The 23,892-nt window shown below is 27.2% G+C and overlaps 2 protein-coding genes across 2 annotated transcripts; one reads left to right on the plus strand and one right to left on the minus strand.

Annotated features, from left to right (window-relative positions):
* Positions 1 to 2,527: 2,527 nt before the first annotated feature.
* LOC130452355 (tetratricopeptide repeat protein 12-like) lies at positions 2,528 to 3,711 on the minus strand. Its single transcript, XM_056791561.1, has 4 exons — positions 3,429 to 3,711; positions 3,213 to 3,361; positions 2,780 to 3,023; positions 2,528 to 2,577 (listed from the first exon to the last, which is right to left on the minus strand). Exons 1-4 carry the CDS (start codon positions 3,709 to 3,711, stop codon positions 2,528 to 2,530), a joined length of 726 nt encoding a protein of 241 aa, XP_056647539.1.
* Positions 3,712 to 4,015: 304 nt separating this feature from the next.
* On the plus strand, positions 4,016 to 22,988 carry LOC130445930 (citron Rho-interacting kinase). Its single transcript, XM_056781842.1, has 18 exons — positions 4,016 to 4,746; positions 5,994 to 6,227; positions 6,279 to 6,944; positions 7,009 to 7,537; positions 8,903 to 9,171; positions 9,220 to 9,500; positions 9,556 to 9,841; positions 9,903 to 10,123; positions 12,406 to 12,579; positions 13,787 to 14,036; positions 14,099 to 14,362; positions 15,363 to 15,460; positions 15,547 to 15,810; positions 15,870 to 16,168; positions 16,471 to 16,644; positions 17,889 to 18,088; positions 18,150 to 18,403; positions 20,887 to 22,988. Exons 1-18 carry the CDS (start codon positions 4,177 to 4,179, stop codon positions 21,428 to 21,430), a joined length of 5,577 nt encoding a protein of 1,858 aa, XP_056637820.1. The 5' UTR covers positions 4,016 to 4,176; the 3' UTR covers positions 21,431 to 22,988.
* Positions 22,989 to 23,892: the final 904 nt, after the last annotated feature.

Here is a 23,892-nt window from a genome sequence, read left to right on the forward strand (position 1 = left end):
GATAGAAATGTACAATAGGATTATGTAATCACTTTCATAGAATTTTTTGCATATTTTTTAGAATTTATGGTTTGTTGAATAAATTTTTTATATTGAAAACGTGTTAAAGCTAATTCTATACGTATAAACAATACAAAAGAACAATTAAAGTGCCATAAAAGTCTTTCAGCATACGAATTGGGTAATTTCATAACGAAAGATATTATTGAAATGACTTAAGTGCTGTGGAATTTTTTTATCACTTTCAATATATCATATTTAATGCTTAATAATTACTACAAAAATTACTCTTCACTTTTTTATATTATTTCAGTTTTGAAACTTTCCAAATTCCCCTCGTATACAGCTATTGTGTAGGCGCCTCATAATAATAAAATAGTTAATAGTTAAAAAAGATGAATTGGAATTTTGATGAAGCATTTGAATACCTGAATATGAAACTTAATTGGGAGTGAATGCCCTTTTTGAACGGTGTCATTTCCAATATAAATTCGCCATTTACATCCTCTGCTTTGTCAACAAATGACTACACGGGCAAGAAATATGAGAATCATCAAATTACTATCGCATGAATAATCTGTTTATTTTAACGATTGTTTTAAAGTTTAAATCGATTTTTAACTCGTGTCAATGGCTTACTCAGACGAATTATTTAAAATATCGTGGGCGTAAATATTTATCAAAATTTTTTTGACGTATACCATCTCGATTCTAACCTACATACATATGACGTTGGATTTATCGATATTTTTCGATTCGATCAACAGCCACACGTGTTCGAAGTTTCCCTATGCTTTATCTTTTGTCTATGAACGGTGCACTGTTGCCGATTTTTATTTTATTAATTAACACCAGAAAATACTACTACGAATAAATTATAATAATTGGTATAAAAAATTAAGTTTGAATATGATTTATATATCTTACAAAACGTTTTGTATTATTTTTTTAAAATACCTACAAGTTTCACGTATCATTATATTACATTGTTATGTAATTTAAGGACAATTTCGTACGAGACGAAATTGCATAACAACAAAAGTAACATCTAGACAGATAATTGTGTAGGGATACCAGTACGTAACAGAAAGAGCAATACTAGACAGATATAATCGTTCCAGGAGGCAACAATGTATCATTTTAAATTGTTTGGAATTGAGGTTATAAAATAGGCAAGGACGAAATCTTAATTTGATAAATGCGGATGGAAATTGTGTCAAACGGTACTTGAAAATGTGTTTTACGATATAATATTGACGTTACGTATACAGGGTTTATCAAATAAAACTAATATATAAAGAAAAAATAAAAGAAGTACGGTTATTAGCGGAAATAAAAAAATAGTAGTTGATATTGTGGATAAAAACTAATCTTAAAATAAGAAAGTGAAAATAGAGGTCCTAGATGTCTAAAATTAGTACAATTTAACCAATAATTAAATTAGTTGACTTTCGATTCGTCTTTTTGAACTTTATTTATAGTTACACGTAACGGCAATTCTTTTAATTATAAAAACATATGGCATGCCGTAGAATAATATATTTTTCTCGAGTTATAGACGAATTAAGATAACCTAAACTAACCTAACTAGAAAATGAATTTGTTGCTTGGTCTGCTTAACATAATGAGACAGCTCCCAATTCTAATGTAAAGTTAAATAAATAAAAACGCGAAAAACACTTATTTTTGACTTTTGTACATCTTTTTCCCCTTCAGCCAAGCTCCAATCTCCTAAAAATTGCGCTCCACAAAATAAAACCTTCCGTTTAATTAATAAATCCAGTTCAAAAATCAATAAAAGCGAAAGTACTAGTTTTCGAAAATTGGAAACTCAATGATGGATTTTCCTATCGAGAAAACCCTACACCACTACGTGTTTTTATTATATAAAAGAAGAAGAGCAATGGTAGAATAACAAAAATGAGCAGCGAAGAAAAAGAAGAAGAAAAAGTGACAAATAGAGGAAGAAAAACTACAGAATAGTAGAATTGAAGAGAAAAAATTAATGAAATAAGGTAATAAATTAAAAAAAGAGAAAGGGTAAGAAAAAGTACTTGTTGTACGACAAATTTGATTTTCAAGTGACTCAATTTTATTTCTTCATTTTCAAGTTATTCTATATTCAATATTTCAAAATAATTTCTTAATATTTGAATTTCAATTGTTTCGCATTGAATTGAAGACGTGTCAAAATTAAAATTTAATATTTCGTTCAATGTCTGGTTTATTCAGACGGCTCGTGCATCATCATTTGAATAAAATGATTAAATAACATCAAGTGAACTGATACGGAAATTCCTGGTCCCAGACCCAGACATACATACAGAGTGGTCAATCGAACTTAATTAATTCAAATTTTAGAAATATCTTATTTCAAATAATGTTATTATTAATTGAAAATGAAGTTTTCTCGTCAGTATTAAATCTTATAAATAAATTTTATATTATCTAAATTATATACAATAAAATTTGAGAAAATTATTATTAACAAACTCTTTACGTAAATTACATTTCTATTTAAATATAATTATAATGAACATTCACTGTCTATATTCTTCTCCAAACTCATTATATAATCTAAAAAATTAAACATATAAATTAAAATATGTATTCTACGAGGGGCTGCTGCTTAAGTTTTGAGATATGGCAACACTGATGTGAATATGTCAAATCTGACATCGCCATCATGAAGTTTGACATTCTTAATGGCGAACGTACTCAGAACGTGTTGTCATACGAGTGCTATACTACTTAAGAAAAATTACTTTTAAAATAATACCTTTAATAAAATATTCTTGTTTCGGATTCCTCTCTATAGCCTCTTTAATATCTTTATCGTATTTCTCTTCATTTTGTTGCAAAAAATGAACTTTTGCCAACAATAACCATGATTTTAGACAGTCCTCGTTTAATCTCAAAGCCAAATCCAAATCTTTCTCAGCTTTATCATATAATTTTAAATTAATATATGTTAAAGATCGATTGTTATACAACATTACACTATCTTTGATTTGTTCTATAGCCTAAAAAAACGAAAATTTCAACTTTTATTATGATTTCAATAATTCATTTCGAACGACCCTGTATTCTCGAATTAAATAACACACAAAACTTATGCAACGGTTTCTCTTTACACGAAATTGAATAACTTCTATTAGTTATGCAATCAGTATAACCGAATCTAATCTCGTAATACAGGTATTATATATTACTTTAGTATAAAGCGTTAAAGCCTTTTCAAATTCGCCTCTTCTAAAAGCATTATTAGCTCGCTTTTTAAAAGTTTCCATTTTTTCTGTTCTTACTAATTTATCTTTATACCTCTTATCGGCATCTTTTTCCACTTCTCTCATAAAAGCTTCTAAAACATTCGATAATCAATCACTTAATTAGAACAAATTTGAATTTATCAAAATATTATTTTTTACCTTTTGACATTGTACTTTGATCTTTTTGTTCATTTTCTAAACCTTTTTTGTTTACAACAGTTCTATTACATTTTATTTTAAGTACCACGTCCTCTACTTCTTGTATTTCCGTTTCTTTATCTTCATTCAAATATCTTTTCGCTTCTAAATCACCCATTTCGGATATAGCTTTATCGTTAGATGCTAATTTCTTTACTATTCTGTTTACTTCGTTAACTTTTATCATAAAGTTGTTGAATTCTTCATCTTTACACAAATATTCAGCATCGTAAAATTTTGACATGATCACAAATAACTACATTAAAATTATTGTTTTATCAATAAATAACGAAACCATAGTAACTTATTTACATAAAATAACATTTTTATTATTATCGAAATAATTTATTTCATTCCGAAATATCGAGATGAATCTTAATTTATTATGAAAAACCCTGTATACTTAATTATGAAATGTAATAATTATTTTCTATATAATATTATATCTAGTAGTTATACAACTAGGATAACAAATATAGATATCTTATTGCGCATTACAGACCATTCTAATCAACATTGCTAAGACTCGTCTGCAGCCATTCAACATTAGATTGTAAAAGTTTATTAGGCGCTACTGCATTATTATTGTTCAGATATAATTGTCAGGTGTCAGTTTGGATTTTTTTGAAGTTTCTTATCTTAACGGTTTTAATTTTCAGTCGTTATTATCGAAATATGTTGGTGTATTAATTTTTCAATAAAAAGAATAATGGAGCATCACAAAGATCCGATAAGTGTTCGTATAGGTAGAATTAATTCTGAAATTTTAGGAACAACTACTAAATTAAAAGAACCTAATCTATTATCCAGAGAAACGCTTTTAGATATTTTGCAAACTTTATATGAAGAATGTTGTATAGAAAGTTTACAAAAATACGATACGAATATAGCACAATTCGTTGAAAAATATAAGGAAGCCATCAAGGATATTAAAAGATTAAGAGTTAATATAACCGATTTTGAGATAAAAAATGTTATAGGAAGAGGACATTTCGGTGAAGTTCATCTCGTTAAAGAAAAACAAACAGGTGACGTGTATGCTATGAAAACTATGAAAAAATTTAATAGTGAAATAAGTAGATTGAGTTTTGAAGAAGAAAGGAATATAATGGCGTTTAGTAATTCACATTGGTTGACTTCATTACAATACGCTTTCCAAGATAGTACATATTTGGTGTATATCATGGAGTATCATCCCGGCGGGGACCTTTTGGGGTTATTGTATAGACAAGGAGGAACTTTAACGGAAACTGCTGCAATTTTTTATTTAGCTGAAGTGGTAAGTATGGATTTTTGTTCCACCAAGAACTGGTCGCACAATCATTTTACTGTTAAACGTTCAAAATGAGATTATTACTAATATAATTGGTAAGTGGTAATTGAAATGTTTTAAAAAGTCACTGACAAATATTGGTATACATTGCAATTATTTTCAAAATATGATTAAAAGGAATAAAAATCAAGGAGGAAAACGGATAAAGGAGAAGAAACCATGAATTATATCCATTTAACACACAATATTTTTACTACTTTAATCAAATACATATAAAATAAGATAGTCAACAATTAAAACACGATGCGCATTATTTTGAGAAATAAACTAAATTCAAAGTCCAAATTTTTATCACGGGAGGAGAAAATGATTATACTAAAAAATGATGTGCCTAAATATTAAGGAGATGTTCATAATACCCTAGATTAGTCCCTAGGGCTATAATGACACAATTGTTGGGGTAGTACCTCTTTAATCCCACTAGGAGGCACAAAATTTAAAATTTTGTTAAAAATAAAGCTTAAATCTATACAAACTAAAGGATATGAAAAAATATTCAAATTCTCCATAAATATTTTATATTCATCTTTGTTTAATGGTATCCATTAGTTTCTCGATTGTTTTATTATTTTTTACAGTCAAACCATTAAAATAATCAATCTCATTGTTTTTGCATACTTTATTAACATTTATAACTAGCAATTAAACTAGAGAAAATTCTAAACTACGAAAATTGACTTTTTTATACACTTTTGAAAATTACTGGCTACTTTTAACTTCTCTTGTTATTTTATGAATCTCTTTGTGTTGGAAATGTGTATTTGTAATTACAAGTTCATTTTTTTACATAGTTTATTATTCTTTTGGCTGTTCTTATATTTTGTCTAATCTTCTTGTTTTCTTTTAACATCATTCTATATTTTTCCCACTCTACCATTCAGGTCACCCAGTATCATATCACAGTTACTTCCATTTGTTATCCCTTCAAAGAATTTGTCTTTTCTTTCTTTAATTGTTTCATATACTACAACCATTAATAGTTCTTCATTTTTTCTTTCTTCTCTTATGTTTACTTCTGTCATTTCCTTCCGTATCATCCAGTATCTTTTACTTAATTTTATTACTTCTTTTCTTCTTAGTTTCTGTTAATCTTAGATAGTTTATATTTGTTCTTTTTATTTCTTCTATTATTTCATTTTCTTTATTGCAGTTTTTTACATTCCATAACCTAATTTAATGTCATTACTTTAAAGGTTTTAGCTTTAGAAGATCTTCATTCTATGGGATATGTTCATAGAGACATCAAACCGGATAATATTCTTTTGGATCGTTGTGGTCATATCAAATTAGCTGATTTTGGATCGTCTGCGAAACTAAATGAAAACGGTTTGGTGACTGTTGGACCACCGGTCGGAACTCCAGATTATATTGCACCGGAAGTTTTACAATGTTTAGATGGAAAAAGTGATAAAAATATTGGATACGGCGTAGGTTTAATTAAATTTTAATCACTTGTGGTATAATTTATGTTTTTATAGGTATTGTGTGATTTTTGGTCTCTCGGAATTTTAGCATATGAATTGACTATAGGGAATACTCCATTTTCGGGTCAAAATTCCACATCAATCTATTCGAAAATAATGAATCATAACAATTCTTTGAAGTTTCCTTCAGATCTTTTAGTTAGCCAAGCTTATACGGCTCTAATAAAAAATTTAGTGACCGATGTAAATTCGAGATTGAATCTTGAACAAATCAAATCACACGATGTATTTAGAAGTACGTCGTTTGATAATTTGAGAGAGCAAATACCGCCGTTTGTACCGAAAATAACTTCCGTTGAAGATACTAGTAACTTTACGGATATACAATCTAAAAAGAAAAACCCCAATATGGATTCTTTTAAGAAGAGAACTCAATTTTCTGGTAGGAACTTGCCGTTCATAGGTTTTACTTTCACTCATGATCCTGATTGTTACGAACGTACCTTCGAAAGGAAAATAATGAACAAAGACGAAATTGTGGAGAAACTAAAATTAGAAATAGAAACTTTACAGAAGACTTTGTTGAGTAAAGAAAATTCCGAAAAGGAAAAAGAACATTTAGAGATGAAATTAGAGGAAAAAGAAAGAAAATTGGAAAGTATCGAGTGTCTGAGGGATCGATTAGAAAAAGAATTAGCAGGAAGTTTAGCAGAATGTACGGTGAGTATATAATATAATTCAAATTTTTATATAAAATTATGAATTTTTATGAAAAAAATTTAAGGCTTTGAAACGAACGTTGGAATTGGAACGAAAAGACCGAGTGGAATTGGAAAAAAAGGCTTTAGATCTAATTAAATCCGCCAAATTGAAATGGGAAAGTTCGGAAAAAGAGAAAGTCGAAGCTTACAATCTCGAACTGGAACAACAGAAAGTAAAAATCGCTCAATTGATGAATACGAATAAAATGTTGAACGAACAATTACGGCATGCTTTTAAATTGGAAAATAAACATAAAGAATCTTTGGAAAAAGTCGAATGTTTGAGTAGGAGAAGTGTAATCGGATTGGAATCGCGATTAGATAAAGTAACTAATGAAACTCAAGGCGTTATATCGGATTTACAGAAAAAATTGACGGAAGAAATTCATCATAAACACGTTTTGGAAAATAAATTAACAGAAATGAAAGACAAGGAAAGGAACCTGAAGGAAAAATTGAAGAGTTCACAACAGGAACACGAATATTGGAAAAAATTGATAGATGATGCCGAACATCAAATTAGAAGCTTAAACGAAAAAGTAAATTTGCTTGGTAAGTTCCCTTATTAGTTTATTTTCATTTTTTTTTGTACAAAAAAAATTTATATTTCTAATTTTATATCTTCTACCAGAACTTCCACCACAAGTCAACAACATCACCTTGTTGGAGACAAATAAAAGGCTCTTGAATGCAAATATATTGCCTTAATAACCTTCATCAATATAAAAAGAGCTCTTGCTTTTGCAAATGATCAGATTTATTTCAAATCGAGCTAATAATGGGTCAAATAGAATGACAAACTGATACATTCATTCAGCTTATTGTATTTTAATCCAAAATGCACTTTTCAGTATATAAATTGAAATAAATTCCCAAATTTTAACCAAAAAAAGTTGAATCTAACCATTAAGATTGGGCAACATTAATTTACGAAAAGAAAAAATAGTCTGAACCATTACAACAACTTTTTTTTTCAATCGGTTGTCAAAATCAAGTTTTCAGCATTAGAACGTCTAATTTTTATTTGACTACAAAAGGTCATTCTGAAAAATTCGATTAATAACTTATGTATATAGTTTTGACAAGATTTTTTGTGACGATATCAAAATAAACAATAAAATAATGAGGAAACAACTTAGAAAATTTAATTTTAGTCCCAGTATACCAACAACTAGGCCTCAATTAACCTCTGGATATATATAATTACAGTTGATGATCTTTGGGACCAAATAAGACTACAAATGCTCCTAGTTGAAACTCTTAAATCGTGGTTTATAAAAGACTAAATATCGGGTGTTATTATTACCATGTCTTCGTTCCAGTGGTTATGATAACAATTCAGTTATATTAAAATCGAGCTATGACACAACATTACTGCATAAATCAAGAAAAAAATAATTAATTGACTATTATTAATATTACAAGCACTAAACAACAGTTCTGACCTCAATCCTGGGAATGTAATTATGAACCTCAGTAAACTTACCTAAGAGTTTAGGAAATTTTTAGGTATAAAATGATATTAGTAGTATTCATAGATGCTGTCAAGTAAAGTTATTTAGATATAAAATTTTGGAATGTTATCTTTTACAAGTCCCCTCGTATAGAATCCAATTAAGGGTAACTAGATTTTTTCAATCTACTAGTGCCCTGTAGCAATCTGTTGAATATGTAATAATTATTAGTAGAAAATTGTGTTCTAATATTATACGAGAGAAATTAAATAAATATAAGTACAATATTAATTTATCACCCTGTATTATATGATAGGTGTTTATATACAATAATGATTTTTCAAGAAGAAACTTCTTTTAGATCAATTGAAGCTCGTTAATAATTTGTTTTCTTTTATTTATATACCAAGTGATCAATTAAAATGTATAACTTTAGATTTTTATAATATTTTCATTTATGCAGCTACGGAAGTGGAAAAAAGTGAAGAGTACAAATTAGAAATAGATCGGCTTCAACATAAAGTCGATAATTCACATAAGGCTTTAAAAGAATTGGAAAATAGGAATACGATATTACAAATGGATATGGAAACAATGGAAAGTTACAAAAAAGAGATGGATGAAATGAAAAAGACAATAACCAAAATGCAGGATGATAAAAAAGTTTCTGAACTAGAAATACAGTTAGCCGAAGAAAAGGAAAAGAATGTTTCCTTAAAAAAACAATTACAGGTAATAAATTAATTAATTTTTTGCTTTTTGTTGTATTTAAATTTTTAGGAATCTGAGAATATTTTGACGGAAAATCAGGAGTTGAAAGAATTGAGAACGAAATTTTGGCGTGTAGAAAAAGAGCTAGGTAACGCGAAAATAGATAAAAGAATATTGGAAAGGGAATTAAAGGAAGCGGAAAGTGAAATTAAGAGATTAACGGAAAAAGTAGAATTAAACGAAGAGGAAACTAAAAAAATTAAAAGTATACACGAAGCAGCACTATTAGAAATCAGTAACATCAACGAATCTTTATCACTAGAATTGATGAAAACTAAAAGCAGTTACAAGTCAGTATTTAACAATCGATTTTATTATTACATATTTAATAAATTTTATTTTAAGAAATTTGGAGGATAAACTTGAAAACGAAAAAGAAAAATTCGAAAATGAAAAAACTATAATAAAAGAATTGAAAGAAACAGTTCGTTTGAAAGATGATCAGATACAATCGTTAACAATGGAGATGAAAACGATAAAAAAAGAAAATAACAACCTCGAAAACGAAATAAAGAAACTGGGGAACGACAAAACCAAATTTGTATCATCGATCGAATCTCTACAAAAAGAAAAAGGAGAAACCCTAATGGAAACTGAAAAATTAAAAAGAGAACTACAAAATACGAATCTAGTAGGCAATTATGTTTTTTTTTATTTATAAATATTTAATTTTATTTATTTTGTGTTTTTAGAATTTGAATGCTTTGCGTGAAGCTTGCACCCTCTTAGAGAACCAAGTATTGGAATATGAGAAATTGAACGCTTCCTTTGAAATTAAACAAGCGGCTTTGAACAGTAACACCGAAAAATTAATCAGGGACGTTTGCGATGCCAAAAAGGAAATTCAGGAAGCTAAAAAGTTGACAAACGAAGAGAAATCTTTGAGAATATTTGCCGAAACGAAAATCAAAAGGTTCTTTAAAGTAGTTTTAGATATCACGTTCCGTTTATTGATTCAACATATGATGTACAAAATAAAGTTTCAATTTTATTATCTTTAGGTGTATTTTGCGTGGTTTTTATGAATCTTTTTTCTAAAAGTATTTTAGAAGAATGAAAAATTGAAGATTGGGTAAATATGGGAAACAATGAAGTCTGCATTTAAATTTTTTGAAATTTTTAATAAACACAGGTTTTTTAAGATAATTTGTAAAGTATATGATTCACAAATTTTTCGCCGGTCTAATTCACTCAATTGATACAGGGTGTGAAATAGAAAAAGATACCTAAAATTTAATCTGAATTCCCTCCTATAAACTAATCTGAATTCCCTCCAATAAACTGACCTAAAACTTATCCAAATTCCTTCGTATAGTGCTATATGTATTTTATTCGCCACTCTGTGGAATATTTGGTGGTTTCTTTAGATATACTTCCTATTATTTTTATAATTTAATGTCCTCAATTGATAGAGGGTGTAAAATTTAATAAACCAACCTAAAACTTTTCTAAATTCCCTCGTATAGTACTATACAATTTTTTTCGACACCATGTGTATTTAATAGAAGTTTTTCAAAGTATGCTATCTATTAACCTAATAATTTAATTTCCTTAATTGATTAGAGAGTGTAAAATTTAATAAACTGACCTACAACTTATCTAAATTCCCTCGTATAGTACTATACAATTTTTATCCACACTTAGTGTAATAAATAAAAGTTGATATAGGATGTGAAAGTTAATAAATTGATTCAAACTCCTTCGTATAATGAGATATATAATTTTTTTGACACCCTGTTCATATAATTGTAATTTTCTTCAATACACTCTTTATTAATATAATGTTTCAGGGTTCTCAATTAATACAGGGTATTCAAGTTAATAAACTAGTTTCACAAACTTATCCAAATTCCCTCTTAAAGTAGTATATGCATTTTTTCCCTGTGTAGTTAATAGAAGTTTTTTTAAATATACCCTCTGTTAATCTAATAATTCAGCACCCTCAATTGATACAGGATGTGGAATTTAATGAATTAACTAAAAACATCCAAATTCCCTTCCTATATAGGGTTCACTTTTTTTTTAATTTGAAAAACATTTTTAAACAGAAACTACCCAAATGTACACATTTTTTTCGATACCCTGAATGATAAATAAAGATTTTTCTTCATAAAATTCCAATTATTTCTTGTTCTTACGGGTTTATTTATATAATATGTAACTAAATTTATCTCAATTCAATTAAAATAAAGTGCTTAATTGAATGTATTTGTAGTTAGAAACGTTTAATAGGAATTTATTGAATATATGAGCTTTATTTTTACAAAAAAAACTTTTAATGAATATACAAGGTGATCTATAAACCTTTTAGGTAATCACAGCATCATTTAGAACGTTTTTAAAAATAAACTAGTCAAAAATATAATTTTTTGACCACTCAGATAATAAATAGAAATCTCTTAACAAAGATATATTTATAACTGTCTTAATACAGAGTGGGATGTATAAAAATTCGCTTAAACTTACCTTAACTCCCTCGTAGAATAATTAATTGAAAATAATCAAGTTTTTTTTTTCTAATTTTGAGATATGCGATTGGAGTTTCTCCAATTTGTTTTATACTATTTCTAAAATCTTGTTTATTATTATATAGGGTGATCAAATTGTTTAATAAATACATGGTTGTTCACTGAAATCAACTTATCATCATTCATATAGTGCATAATTGAAAATAATCGTTTTATATCTATATGAATATTATTCATTATAAATTTTTTTAATACGTGATTCGTAATTAGGCTGTTTTTTAAATACAGGGTGATTAGATTTAACATTTTTTTATTAAATAAAATTTATTACCATTTAACAGACATTTTTATAGTAAAAATTATTACATATTTGCGATGTTCTTATACATTAAAAAAATTACTTTCCTCATTTAAACATTATACGAGGGATTTATGATAAATTTGAATTGATATTCAAAAGTCTCCATCATTTTAACAGTTATTGATAAATCTTCTTAGAATATGAAGGAATTGCTTCGTAATGATTCAATTGAACTTTATTTTCATACAGGGTGTGATAAAAGTGTCTTACCAAACAAAAATAATCAATAAACCTGGTGGTCTTGTTATTACCGACACATATTTCTAATTTCTGTTAAAAAATCGAAGATTAGTGTGTTAAAAGAAGAATTAATGATCGAATTATCTACTTCATGTACTAATTTTTCTTTTCGAACCGTTATAACAGATTAGAAGAAGATATAGAATGTCTTCAAAACGAATGTACATCCTACAAACAACAGTGTATTGACTACAAACAATATTCAGCTGGATTATCAGACGAATTATCAGTAGCCGAAGAAAAAATTAACATTCTGGAAGTTACGGTGAAAACTTATGAAAGACAACTTGACGACATGAGGCAAGTTTTTATCGTCTTATCTTCACTTCTACATACTTTTCCATTCAATATTTCCATACGACGTTTTTTCTCGTCATTTTCCATATTTTTTCCTCCAATTATTAAAAATATTGTTGGATTCCTCGCTATTTGTCTCTGTGTCTCACTACATCCCTCTTCAGTTACTTGAATTTTGTATCTTGTATTCCTTTCAGTTCTTTCTCCACCAATTCACTCCAAATTTTTCTATTTCCCATATTCTCCCTATTTCTCAATTCTTACATAAATTGTCTTATCTTTCTCCACTCTTTACTGATTTATTCTATATGTTTTCTCATTTTTCTACAAGACTTCCATTCCCTTCCCATCTTTCTCCACAAATTCACTCCATATTTCTGCACTTTTATATTTCTTTCTTCTTCTTTTCCAAATCTTCTAATATTTCTATACCTTTCTCCATATTTCAACATCTTGATCTCTTTGTAACTTCTTCTATCTCTCACTAATTCATTCCGTACCTTTCTATTTGTTTCCATTCGTTTCCCTAACTATTTTTCTATATTTTTATCTTCATAGTTTCTAAATTCTTTTCTCCATTTTCAACAAGTTACCTCATTCTTTAGACCACTTTTTTTCTCTCAATTATTTCTCAAGTTTATCTATTTCTCTACCAGTTTGTCCATTTCTCTACTTCTTTTTTATATGCTCCCATATATTTATTTTCCTTCTGTTCGCTTTTTTTTTATTCCTCAACATATTTCACCATCTGATTTATTTCAATTATTCTACATCTTCTCTTTTCCTCCTCCCTACATGTCTTCCTTTTTATTTATATCTTTATCTGTCTACATCTTTCTCCATTCCTTCTCTCCACAAGTCTTCCTTTTTATCTACATCTTCTTCCTTTGCTCTTCTCTACAAGTCTTCCTTTTAATCCATATCCTCATCTTTATCTCTCTACGCCTTTCTCTATTCCTCCTCTACAAATCTTCCTCTTTATCTGTTTACATCTTCTTCCTTTGGTATCTGTACAGTCTTCCTTTTAATCCATACCCCCATCTTTATCTTTCTATGTCTTTCTCTATTCCTCCTCTCTACAAATCTTCCTATTTATCTTCATCTATCTACCCCTTTATCCTTTTTCTTTATGTCCTATTGTCCTAACCTAACCTAACCTAACCTATTGGTGGTTTATGCTGTGGTTGTTATTTTTTTTTATTTTTTTAAGGGCTGAGCTGCGTCGCCTAAAACTAGAAACCTCCGATTATTTAACGCAACTCAACAGATCTAAGGAGTTGACTTACAAGTTGAAACGCCAATTGGGAGAAGAAAAAGAAGAAAATATGGCAGTGAAACAAACTTTACTGGAAACACAGCGGATTATAGCGGAAAAAACTAGTTATTACAAAGAGAGAGAAATGAAATCCGAAGCCACGATCAAACAGCAAATCAAATTAATCGATTATTTACAAACAAAGGTTAATCTTTTCGATTTATTTTCATAAAAATAAATTATAATTCTTGTTCCTTTTTTTTTCAGATTGACGAATATACATCGAAGAAAAAATCTTTAACCGAAGTACTTTTCGGTAGTTCGAAGAAGGAGAACCAACCACCGATATCCCTCGCTATGAATTACAAAGATTTGGAAAATCAATTGTTGAAAGAACGAAAAAACAACAAACAACTCAACGAGGAAATTTACAAATTGAAAGCCGCTACCATGATACAAGAAACGAATAAAATCGCTGATAAAATGAAAATCGAAAGACATAAATCAGAAGCTTTAACACCTAAGGGCAAGGTAATCATTCAATGTTTCCATATCAATTGGAACGAAGTATTTTTGCTAGATTATGAGAGTTTTCGTAGTGGGATTGTGGCAAAATAGAACACCAAAATGTACTAAGTCTAGCAGCTTTCGAATACTTTAATATTCATAGTATGGGACTAAAATTCAAACATAACCAATGAAAATTTCTATAACAACCATAATCAATAACCTTGTTAGACCCATAAAAGAATAGAGAAACAAGAAAATAAATTTGAAGAGATGAATGTAAATGAATGGGGAGTTAAAATAAAAATTGAAACAGATAGTAAAAGATGCAGACAGATTAAAAAGGAGAGGGTAGAAATAGGAAAGGAGAAGCATACAAAAAGAGATGTATAGGAATGAAAAGACTGATAACAGAGAGAAACATGAAAAAAATCGAAAGATATGGATGTAAACAAACGGAGTGGTGAAGAGATGGTGTAACTAGATAAGTATATGTCAAGAGAATTAATGAGGAATGAAGAATGTTGAAAAGGGATCCAAATAAATAACCACAATTTTAGAAAAGATCTAAAAGAGTTAAAAGACTCGCAGAAAAATAAATGATGAAAGATTATAGGTTAAGAGATTGTGTAAAGAACTGAATAAGTATAAAGAGAATTGGTGAGGAATTGAGAAAGTTGCTAATGTTATAGAAGGATACAAGGACATGGGATGTAATTGAAAGATATTAACGAAAAATGTAGATTTAATAAAATATATGTAGTTTGTGAAATTTGACAAAAATTGTTTAAAATGTGGTATTTTTTGTTTGACACTATAACACTATATTTTATTTAAAGGATCATATATATATATATATATATATATATATATATATATATATATATATATATATATATATATATATATATATATATTATTTTTCTAAAATAAGAATATGTATATCATTTATTTTCGTTGTAAATTATTTTTTAATTGACTTAGATGAAAAATCTTCTGAATTTTACTGGATTTTCATTTTTAGGCCGCTTTGCAGCAAATCGTAAACTCCCCAAGCAAACAAAAAAATCAATTTTATAGACAGAATTCTACTCAGAGAATGCACCATAATATACCACATAGGTTTGTTAATTTTTCTAGTTTTAATAAATTTTTTTATTTGATCCGGCTCGAAAATCCATCTTTACATTGAAATTTATCAAATTTAGATTCGATTCAAAGCTGAGTAGATCGAGTACGAAATGTTCGGGTTGTTCTGAACCGATTTCACTAGGACGTATGGTGGCGGTATGTTCCGAATGCAACGTGCACGTCCATATGGATTGCAAAAAGCAATTACCCAACACTTGCGGTTTACCGGCAGTTTTCGCGCAACATTATAAAGAAAGTTTGAGAAATAGCAACGAAAAAGTGGATAAAATCGAAGGGGAAATGGAAAACGTTAACGTTGAAGGGTGGATTAAAGTCGTAGGGTAAGTTTTAAACGTTTATCCTTAACAAAAAATGATTTTTTAATTTATCTGTTTATCAGGAAAACTAATACTTGGGAAAAACGTTATGCTGTACTAACCGATACATCGATTAAAGTATATTCTTCTACGCCAAAAGAAAGATCTGCAATACTTATGGAAACATTCGACTTAAAACCAATTAACAGTCATGGAAAAGTTGTTTCGGAACCTTTACCTTCAGAAATAAGTATACCGGTGGCCAATAGCGATATTCCTTTTATATTGAAAGTGGAAGTAGCACCAGATACGACTTGTTGGCCTCCGAAGTGCTTCCTTTTCCTCACTTTATCCGCACAAGATAAAGATAAATGGTTCTTAGGTAAATAAAGATTAATATTTAAAAAACAATAACCAAAATTTAGTTTTATCTTGTTAAATGGTACCCTGTTTTAAAATTCGAAATCACATTTACTTTTATGTAATTTAACTTAAAAATAATTTAGTACAAATATGACATTTTCCATTTATATACTTACATTGCTGAAAATTTCACAAACAATCCAATAAATAATTCTATTATATTCTATTAAGGGTGACGCACCACTAGAAAGGGTATAGGCGACATAATTTCCTAAAGCAGTTTTTTCGTTTTGCTTTTTTATTCAAATAATTGTTTTATAGCGTTGCAGAAAATCTATTACGATGACATAGATAGACCGAAGTGTGAAAGGGTTCTAATATTTCCGGAAAATATCGAAGTGAACTGTATTATCGATTTGAGTGAAAGTATCAAAGTGCTGGGTACTGAAAAAGGTCTTTATTCGTTTTATGAAAATAATTTGGTGTTTATATCAGGTGAGAAACTTGTATTCAAGAAATTTTCAATACTCAAATTCAAATATTTACCACCTTCAATGTTCGAATTTAAATGTTTGGGGAGTTTTAATATTCAAATATAAATATTTTAGTTTTCGTAATCAAATTCAATGATATTTTAGTAGTTTTAATGATATCAAATTGATAAATTCTGGGAGTTCTAATATACCCAAATTAATATATTTCATTTTTTTTTTTTTTGATTAATAATATAAATAACTAGGAAGTTTTAATATTAATATTCTAATAATTAGAGTTTTTATACTCTAATTCAAAATATTGGAGTTTTAATATCTAAATTGAAATTTTTGGGACACTTTATGTGAATATTATAGAGTTTTTAAATTAAAAATTTTAATATTAGAGTTTTCGTCATTAAATTTTATGAATAAATTAATGTATTATAATATTATATATTAATTAATATATTTCACTTATTTTCATTATTAAATATCAATATTTAGGGAGTTTTATTATTAAAATTCTAATAAGTAGCTGTTGTTAGTTGGAGAGTTTTAATACTTTAATGTGAATATTTACGACTTTTTATGCTCAAAGTCAAATATTTGAGGAGTTTTAATATTCAAATTTGAATATTTGAGTTTTCTCAATCAAGTTCAATGATATCGTTAGATTAATAATGAAATTAAAGTTTTAATACCCAAATTAACATATTTCACTTGTTTTAATTATTAAATATCAATATTTCGGGAGTTTTAATATCCAAATTGAAATATTTGATACACTTTATGAAAAAATTGAAGGGTTTTGGCACTAAAATTCAAATGTTTAAAATTTTAATGCTGGAATTTGAATATTTGAGTTTTTGTAATGATTTCGGTAGTTTTAATGATGTCAGGGAGTTTTAATATTAAAATCCGATTAATTAGAGCTTTAATATTCCAATTCAAAATATAGGAGTTTTAATATCCAAATTGAAATATTTGGCACTTTTTATGAAAATATTGTGGAATTTTGACGCTGAAATTCAAATATTTAGAATTTCAATGTTTGAATTTGAATAGTTGAGGAGTTTTAATACCGAAATTAATATACTATATAATAATATGATGAAATTATCAATTTTAATATTTGAATTCGTATATTTGGATGTTAAACAATCAGGTAGCTTTTAAACTTATTAAAATATTTGAAATATTTTCAAATGCAATTAATCAGGTATTTTTAATACTAGAAATAGAAATATTAAAAATGTTTTTAAGGGTTAACCAAGGTCCACAACATTTGTCCGATGCCCACAACCAATAAGGTATTGATGATCGTCCAAGGAGATAGATCGTTGATATCATGCGATTTGAATCATTTGATAAACGTGACCCAATGTTTAACTCAATCATCGAATCCAAAATTGAGGTTCGAACAAGTGGATGTTTCGAATTGTAAGGAGTTTCACATTTTACAAGTAAGTCGAATCGATTAATTAATTAATGTCGAAGCTACTTTTCGGATTGTTTCTTTTTGAGGTTTCTCCGTTTCCGAAACAACAGAAGGTTTGTGTAGCCACCACGCGACAACTCATTATACTCGAATTCGATTTCGAAACGTCGCTATTTGTACCGGTGAAAATTTTAGATACCGCCGAACCTACGGGGTGCGCCCTATTCACCGAACACAGTTTGATCGTGGGAGCCGACAAATTTTTCGAAATCGATCTCGCCACTTTCCATGCCGAAGAGTTTTTGGACTCTTCCGACGTCAAACTCAAATCAGCCGAAAGGTAAATATATTTTCAAAAACCATCTTTTTTTTCATTTTTTTTGTTTTGTTTTTTCGTGTATTTTTCGTTTCTCTACTTTTACTCGTTGTTTCGTTTCTTTTTCAATAACTTTCTTATATTTGTTTCTATTTGCTATTTTAATATTTTTTTATTAACCATTAATTTGCTATTTATTCATATTTTTACCATTTTTCTATTATTTTTATTTTATTTACTAAATACTTAATATTTCATTTATTTATTTCAGCATTATTTTCTTTTTATTTATTTGATTTAGTTGTTTTAATCAAAAACTTTTTATTTACTATATAATGAATATTTCCTTTATTTATTTTTTGATTATTTCCTTTTTATTGTTTTCATTTTCTTGGTTTAATCATAAACTTTTTATTCATTTGTTGTTCCATCATTTTCCTATTGTTTTTATTTTATTAAATAGTTTTATTTGTTTATACATTAATTTTTTTATTTTACAACATTCTAATTTTTCAATCATTTTGTATTTCCTTTTTCCACGTCTCTATACATAATCAATAAGTTTTATTTGTTTCTCTATTTTCCTTATTTATCCATCAATTTTTGTTTCATTTACTTTTTCCATCAATTTTTCTGTTCTTCGCTTTTATTTTGTTTAATAAATAGTTATTATTTTATTTATTTTAATCATAAACTTTTTATACATATTCTTTTCTCACCATTTTTCTATTTTTTTTATTTAACCATAAATCCTTTATTAATTTGCTATTTATTAATTTTTTTTTCATTATTTTTCTTTCTTTTTATTTTGTTTGTTTTCAAAATTTTCCATTCATTTTGTATTTCTTTTTTTTTTACTTATTACTTACTTATTCTTTTTGTTTTGTTATGTTTATCCATTAATTTTTCATTATTTTTCAAATAATTTCTAAGTATATGTTTCTTACTTTATTTTTTAGTTAATTTTCTATATTTATTCATGTTTTTCTCAATATTTCATCCGTTTTTATAACGATTTGTTTAATTTTGTTCCTTTATTCATTGTTTCTTATCAATCTATTCATTAATTTCATTATTTATTTCATCATTATTTACTTTTGAGTTTTTTGTATTTTTTTCACTTTTATTTATTATTTTAAATATATTTTCATTTATTATTTATTTTCATCCAATTATTATGTTTCTTCATTTTTTCTTTCTATTTTCTCAAAAAATTCACTCTATGTTACTTATTTCTTTTATTTTTATTTACTCACTAATTTTTTCATTTGCTTTTCTATTTATTTGTTTAATTTTAATCCATAACTTTCATTATCAAGTTGAAAATAATTTTTTTTAATCGTTATATTTTTTCAACAATTTTGATTCGTTTTTCTAATCTCCTATTTTCCATATACGTCAATTTCCGATTTATTTACTTTTTTTATCAGCTTTTTGTTTTTTTTTTCACTTTTATTCGTTTTTTTAATACATCTTATTTTTTTTTATTCGTTTTTTTTTCATCTATTTATTTATTTATTTTTTCATCCAATTGTTGTGTTTCTTTACTTTTACTATTTTCTCAATAATTTCACTCTTCATTTGTTACTTTTTTATTTTATTTATTCACTCATTCATTTTTTATTTATTAATTTTTTCGTCTGTTTGTTTATTTATTTGTTCAATTTTATTCCCTTGTCAAAATTTGAATATCAATTTTTGTATTCGTTCTTCCATTCCTTTATTTTCTTCATTTATCAATTAGTTTTTGATTCATTTACTTTTTCATCGGGTTTTAATGTTTTTTATTTTTTTTATACATTTTGCTTCTATATTCATGAATTTTTTTCATATTTATATGTAATTTTATTGTACATTTTTTTATAATTTTTCATATATTATGTTACAAATTGTTCGTTTTTTTTACTTTTATTAATTTCTTCATTTATTTTTTCAATAATTCTAGCCTCTGTTCTTTTAATTTATTCAATAATGTTTCATTTATTTTTTTATTTATACTGTGTTTATTTATTCATATTTTCGTCAACTTTTCTATTTATTCTTCTAATTTTGTTTCTTTATTCATAGTTTTTGTTATCTATTCATTTATTTTTTTATTTTCTCAACAATTTTTAATCGTTTTTCTAATCTCCCATTTTCTATATCCGTCAATTTTCGATTAATTTACTTTTTCATCAAATTGTTGTGTCTTTCCACTTTTATTAATATCTCCATTTATTTTCTCAATAAATTTACTCTTCGTTTGCTGTTTGTTATTTATTCCTTATACCTTGTTTATTAATTCATTCATTTTCTTGTTTATTCGTTTTCCTTTATTTATTCATAGTTTCACCAATTTTCCATTCGTGTTTCTATTTATATTTATATATTTTTATATTCTTGTTTATTTTCTTCGTTCATCTTTTCATTCCTTTTCATTTTGCTTGTATATCAATTATTTATTTAGTTTTTCATTTAATTTTTATTCATGTTGTTTGTTATTCATTTTTTATTGATTTATTTTTCAGTTGTTATAAGATGAATTCGTTTCCTTTATCCGTAGTGCGGATCAACAATAATCCCAAAGAATATTTGGTTTGTTTCAACGAATTTTCGGTATTCGTCGACGAATACGGCCGATCGAGTAGACAGAACGAATTGAAATCAGTTCACCTACCGATAACAGTAAATTATAACAAACCTTATCTTTATATAACTCAATTTACGGCAGTAGAAATTTTAAAAATAACCGAAGAAACATGCAACAACGAAAACAAACCCGATACAGTCAGAATAGAATTAGAAAAATTCAAATATTTGGGCTGTAACAAAAACGGCGTCTATTTGAGTTTAAATAACGAAGTGAAATTCGTGAACGGGGGTAAATTGTTACCTTTGGACGATAGTTCGATTATTAACGACGGTTCCGATCAGATCAGATCAGATGATGATTCCGAGGATAGGTTCACTTTCAGTAGTTCAATTGTACAAAGTCTTGATGGGAATTTGAGCGATAACGATTGTTTAGATGACGGACATAAAAGAGTCACGTTCTCACAAACCGATTTGTAAAAACATCCGAGTTGAGAAAATAATCCGGCTCGAAGGACCAAACACGTTGTACTATAACTAATTTTTTTTAATATAAATAGTTCAGTTAGCGTATTTAGATTATTTTGTTGAATAATTGATTCATTATAGTACTTTTGATAACAATCAAATGATTGAAATCTTCGAATTTATTTTGTGTTTTTTTTTAAATTTTACTCGAAAGACCGAATAGTTTAGTTTTTGTATAAATACTGTAATTATTTTGAGAGATATTTAGCATATTTGGTCCTTCGAGCCCGATTTTTGGAATAAATGATCGACAACTTTACTTAAAATTTCTTATAACTAGAACCGGCCTCGAAGAACCAAATACGTTGCAGTTTTCATGCAAGTATAATAAAAATATGATTTCAATAGTACTTGAACTATTTATTTTGCAAAAAGTTTGGATTTTTGGTTATTTTTTATTTTATTAAACTGGCGTATGAAAAAATTATCGAATAACAACTAAAACATCGTTTATTTACTGAAAAATTCTTTTTAAATATGTCAATAGATGAATAAATTACCAGATTGTTTTTAACCTCGGTTTCTAAATTAATATCTTTCGTTTATTTTTAAAACTCTTTTTGTATTATTGAAAAAAATAATGAAATTTTCGTAAAAATAATACAAAAATCCGGCTCGAAGGGCCAAATACGTTGCAGTTTTCGCAAAAGAATTGTAATTATTTTATTTTAAAAATAACAAATATGCTTAAAATTTTACTTGAGCTATTTGTTTTTACGAAAACTGCAACGTATTTGGTCTTTCGAGCCTGATTTTTGAATTTAATGAATTATAGTTATCGAAAATTTCACTCGAAATTTCTTTTACTGGGCTTGAAGGACCAAATAAGTTGTGGTTTTCGTAATTGTATAGAATTATTAAATTTATATTAAAAATAAAATAAAAACAATGCTAAACTATTCCTTAAAAAAATCAATCAATTGCATTATTTTTACAAAAACTCCATAGTATTTGGTCCTTCGAACCCAATTCTGGAAAATTTTTTGGCTTTTTATTATTTATTATTGTGTTAAGCTGATATTTGTTGTAGTTTCATAAACATTCACATTTCGGATATTTGAAATCAGTCTCAAAGGACCAGATATGTCGTTAGTCGTAAAAGTACTATATTGGTTTTTATGAATAATAGAAATTTGATTTTAGCTTTATTAAAACCATCGATATTGAAAAAAATCATCAATTATAGTACTATTTTGAAAATTAACAACGTATTTGGTCCTTCGAGCCGGATTATTTTCTCAGTAACCATAAATAGCCAAATTTTTGGGTTTTTTCAATTTAATTAAATCGTCAATATATTTCAAACTAAAAAAAAGACCAAATAACAAAAATACCGTTTATTTATTAATAAGATATTTTTAAAATGTAAACAGATGGAGGAAGTGTAACCTTCAATTGTTTTTTTTTAAACTAAGATCTCTAAATTAGCGTCTTGCCTAGATTTTTAAGATTGTACTGATTTTGTGCGCGTTTTATTTTATGTTTTAATAAATACAACATTAAATTTTGAGTCGCTTTTTTATTGAATTAATACAGGGGGAGCCGAATACAATATATTGAAAAACAGGAGATTAAACAGAGAAGAAATAAAATCAATTATGGGCTTAAAGAATATGTTTTTCTAGTCACAACATTTATTGAGTCATGTGTTATACAGGGAGACCAATTAAAATGTTAGAAATAATCTGGAATTAAAAAAATTATTTTGTATAAACACTCTCTCCTCGTTCTTAATCTATTTACACACTATACAAACACTTAATTTACAATAATTTACTTATAAATATCATTTAAACAATTTCTGCGATTATTTTTAATAAATCAATCTTCTCACTAAGACTACTCAAAAGTAACTTACTGCCCTACATAAACTTTTTATATACCACAAATAGAATTCTACAAAGTTCTAGAACAAAAAGAAGCGCAAGAAATAAATAGACTTTCCTAGAAATTGTTTAAAATTTACTGTAAATAAGCCGCCTGCTATAATAAAACGTTCTAGAACCAAATATCAAAGGTGCGTCCGCCATTAAAAAACAGATGAAAGGCGGCGCGCGAATTCCATTAATTATAAAATTCCATTGTAGCCGGACTCATGTTGTGTAACACAAAAGGAGGTTTTAAAAAAATGACCAAAATGTACTGAATTGAGACCTCTTGCATAATACCCTGCAAAACAAGAATAATTTATGAAAAATAGTGAAAATAGATGCGAGATTGAAACGATTTAATAGAAAAGACATATAATACCGGGTGAACCAAATGAGACGTTGAAAAAAATTTTTAAAACAGTTCTGAAATAAAGTTTGATTAATATCTCATAAAACAAATGAGTTAAAAGTTTGGGGGCGATACAAAATTTGATATTAAAGAATGTTGTACACCAAATTTTTGGAGCAAAGAATAACAAATAA

The sequence above is a fragment of the Diorhabda sublineata genome, chromosome 1 (genome assembly GCF_026230105.1).
Source record: "Diorhabda sublineata isolate icDioSubl1.1 chromosome 1, icDioSubl1.1, whole genome shotgun sequence".
NCBI lineage: Eukaryota > Metazoa > Arthropoda > Insecta > Coleoptera > Chrysomelidae > Diorhabda > Diorhabda sublineata.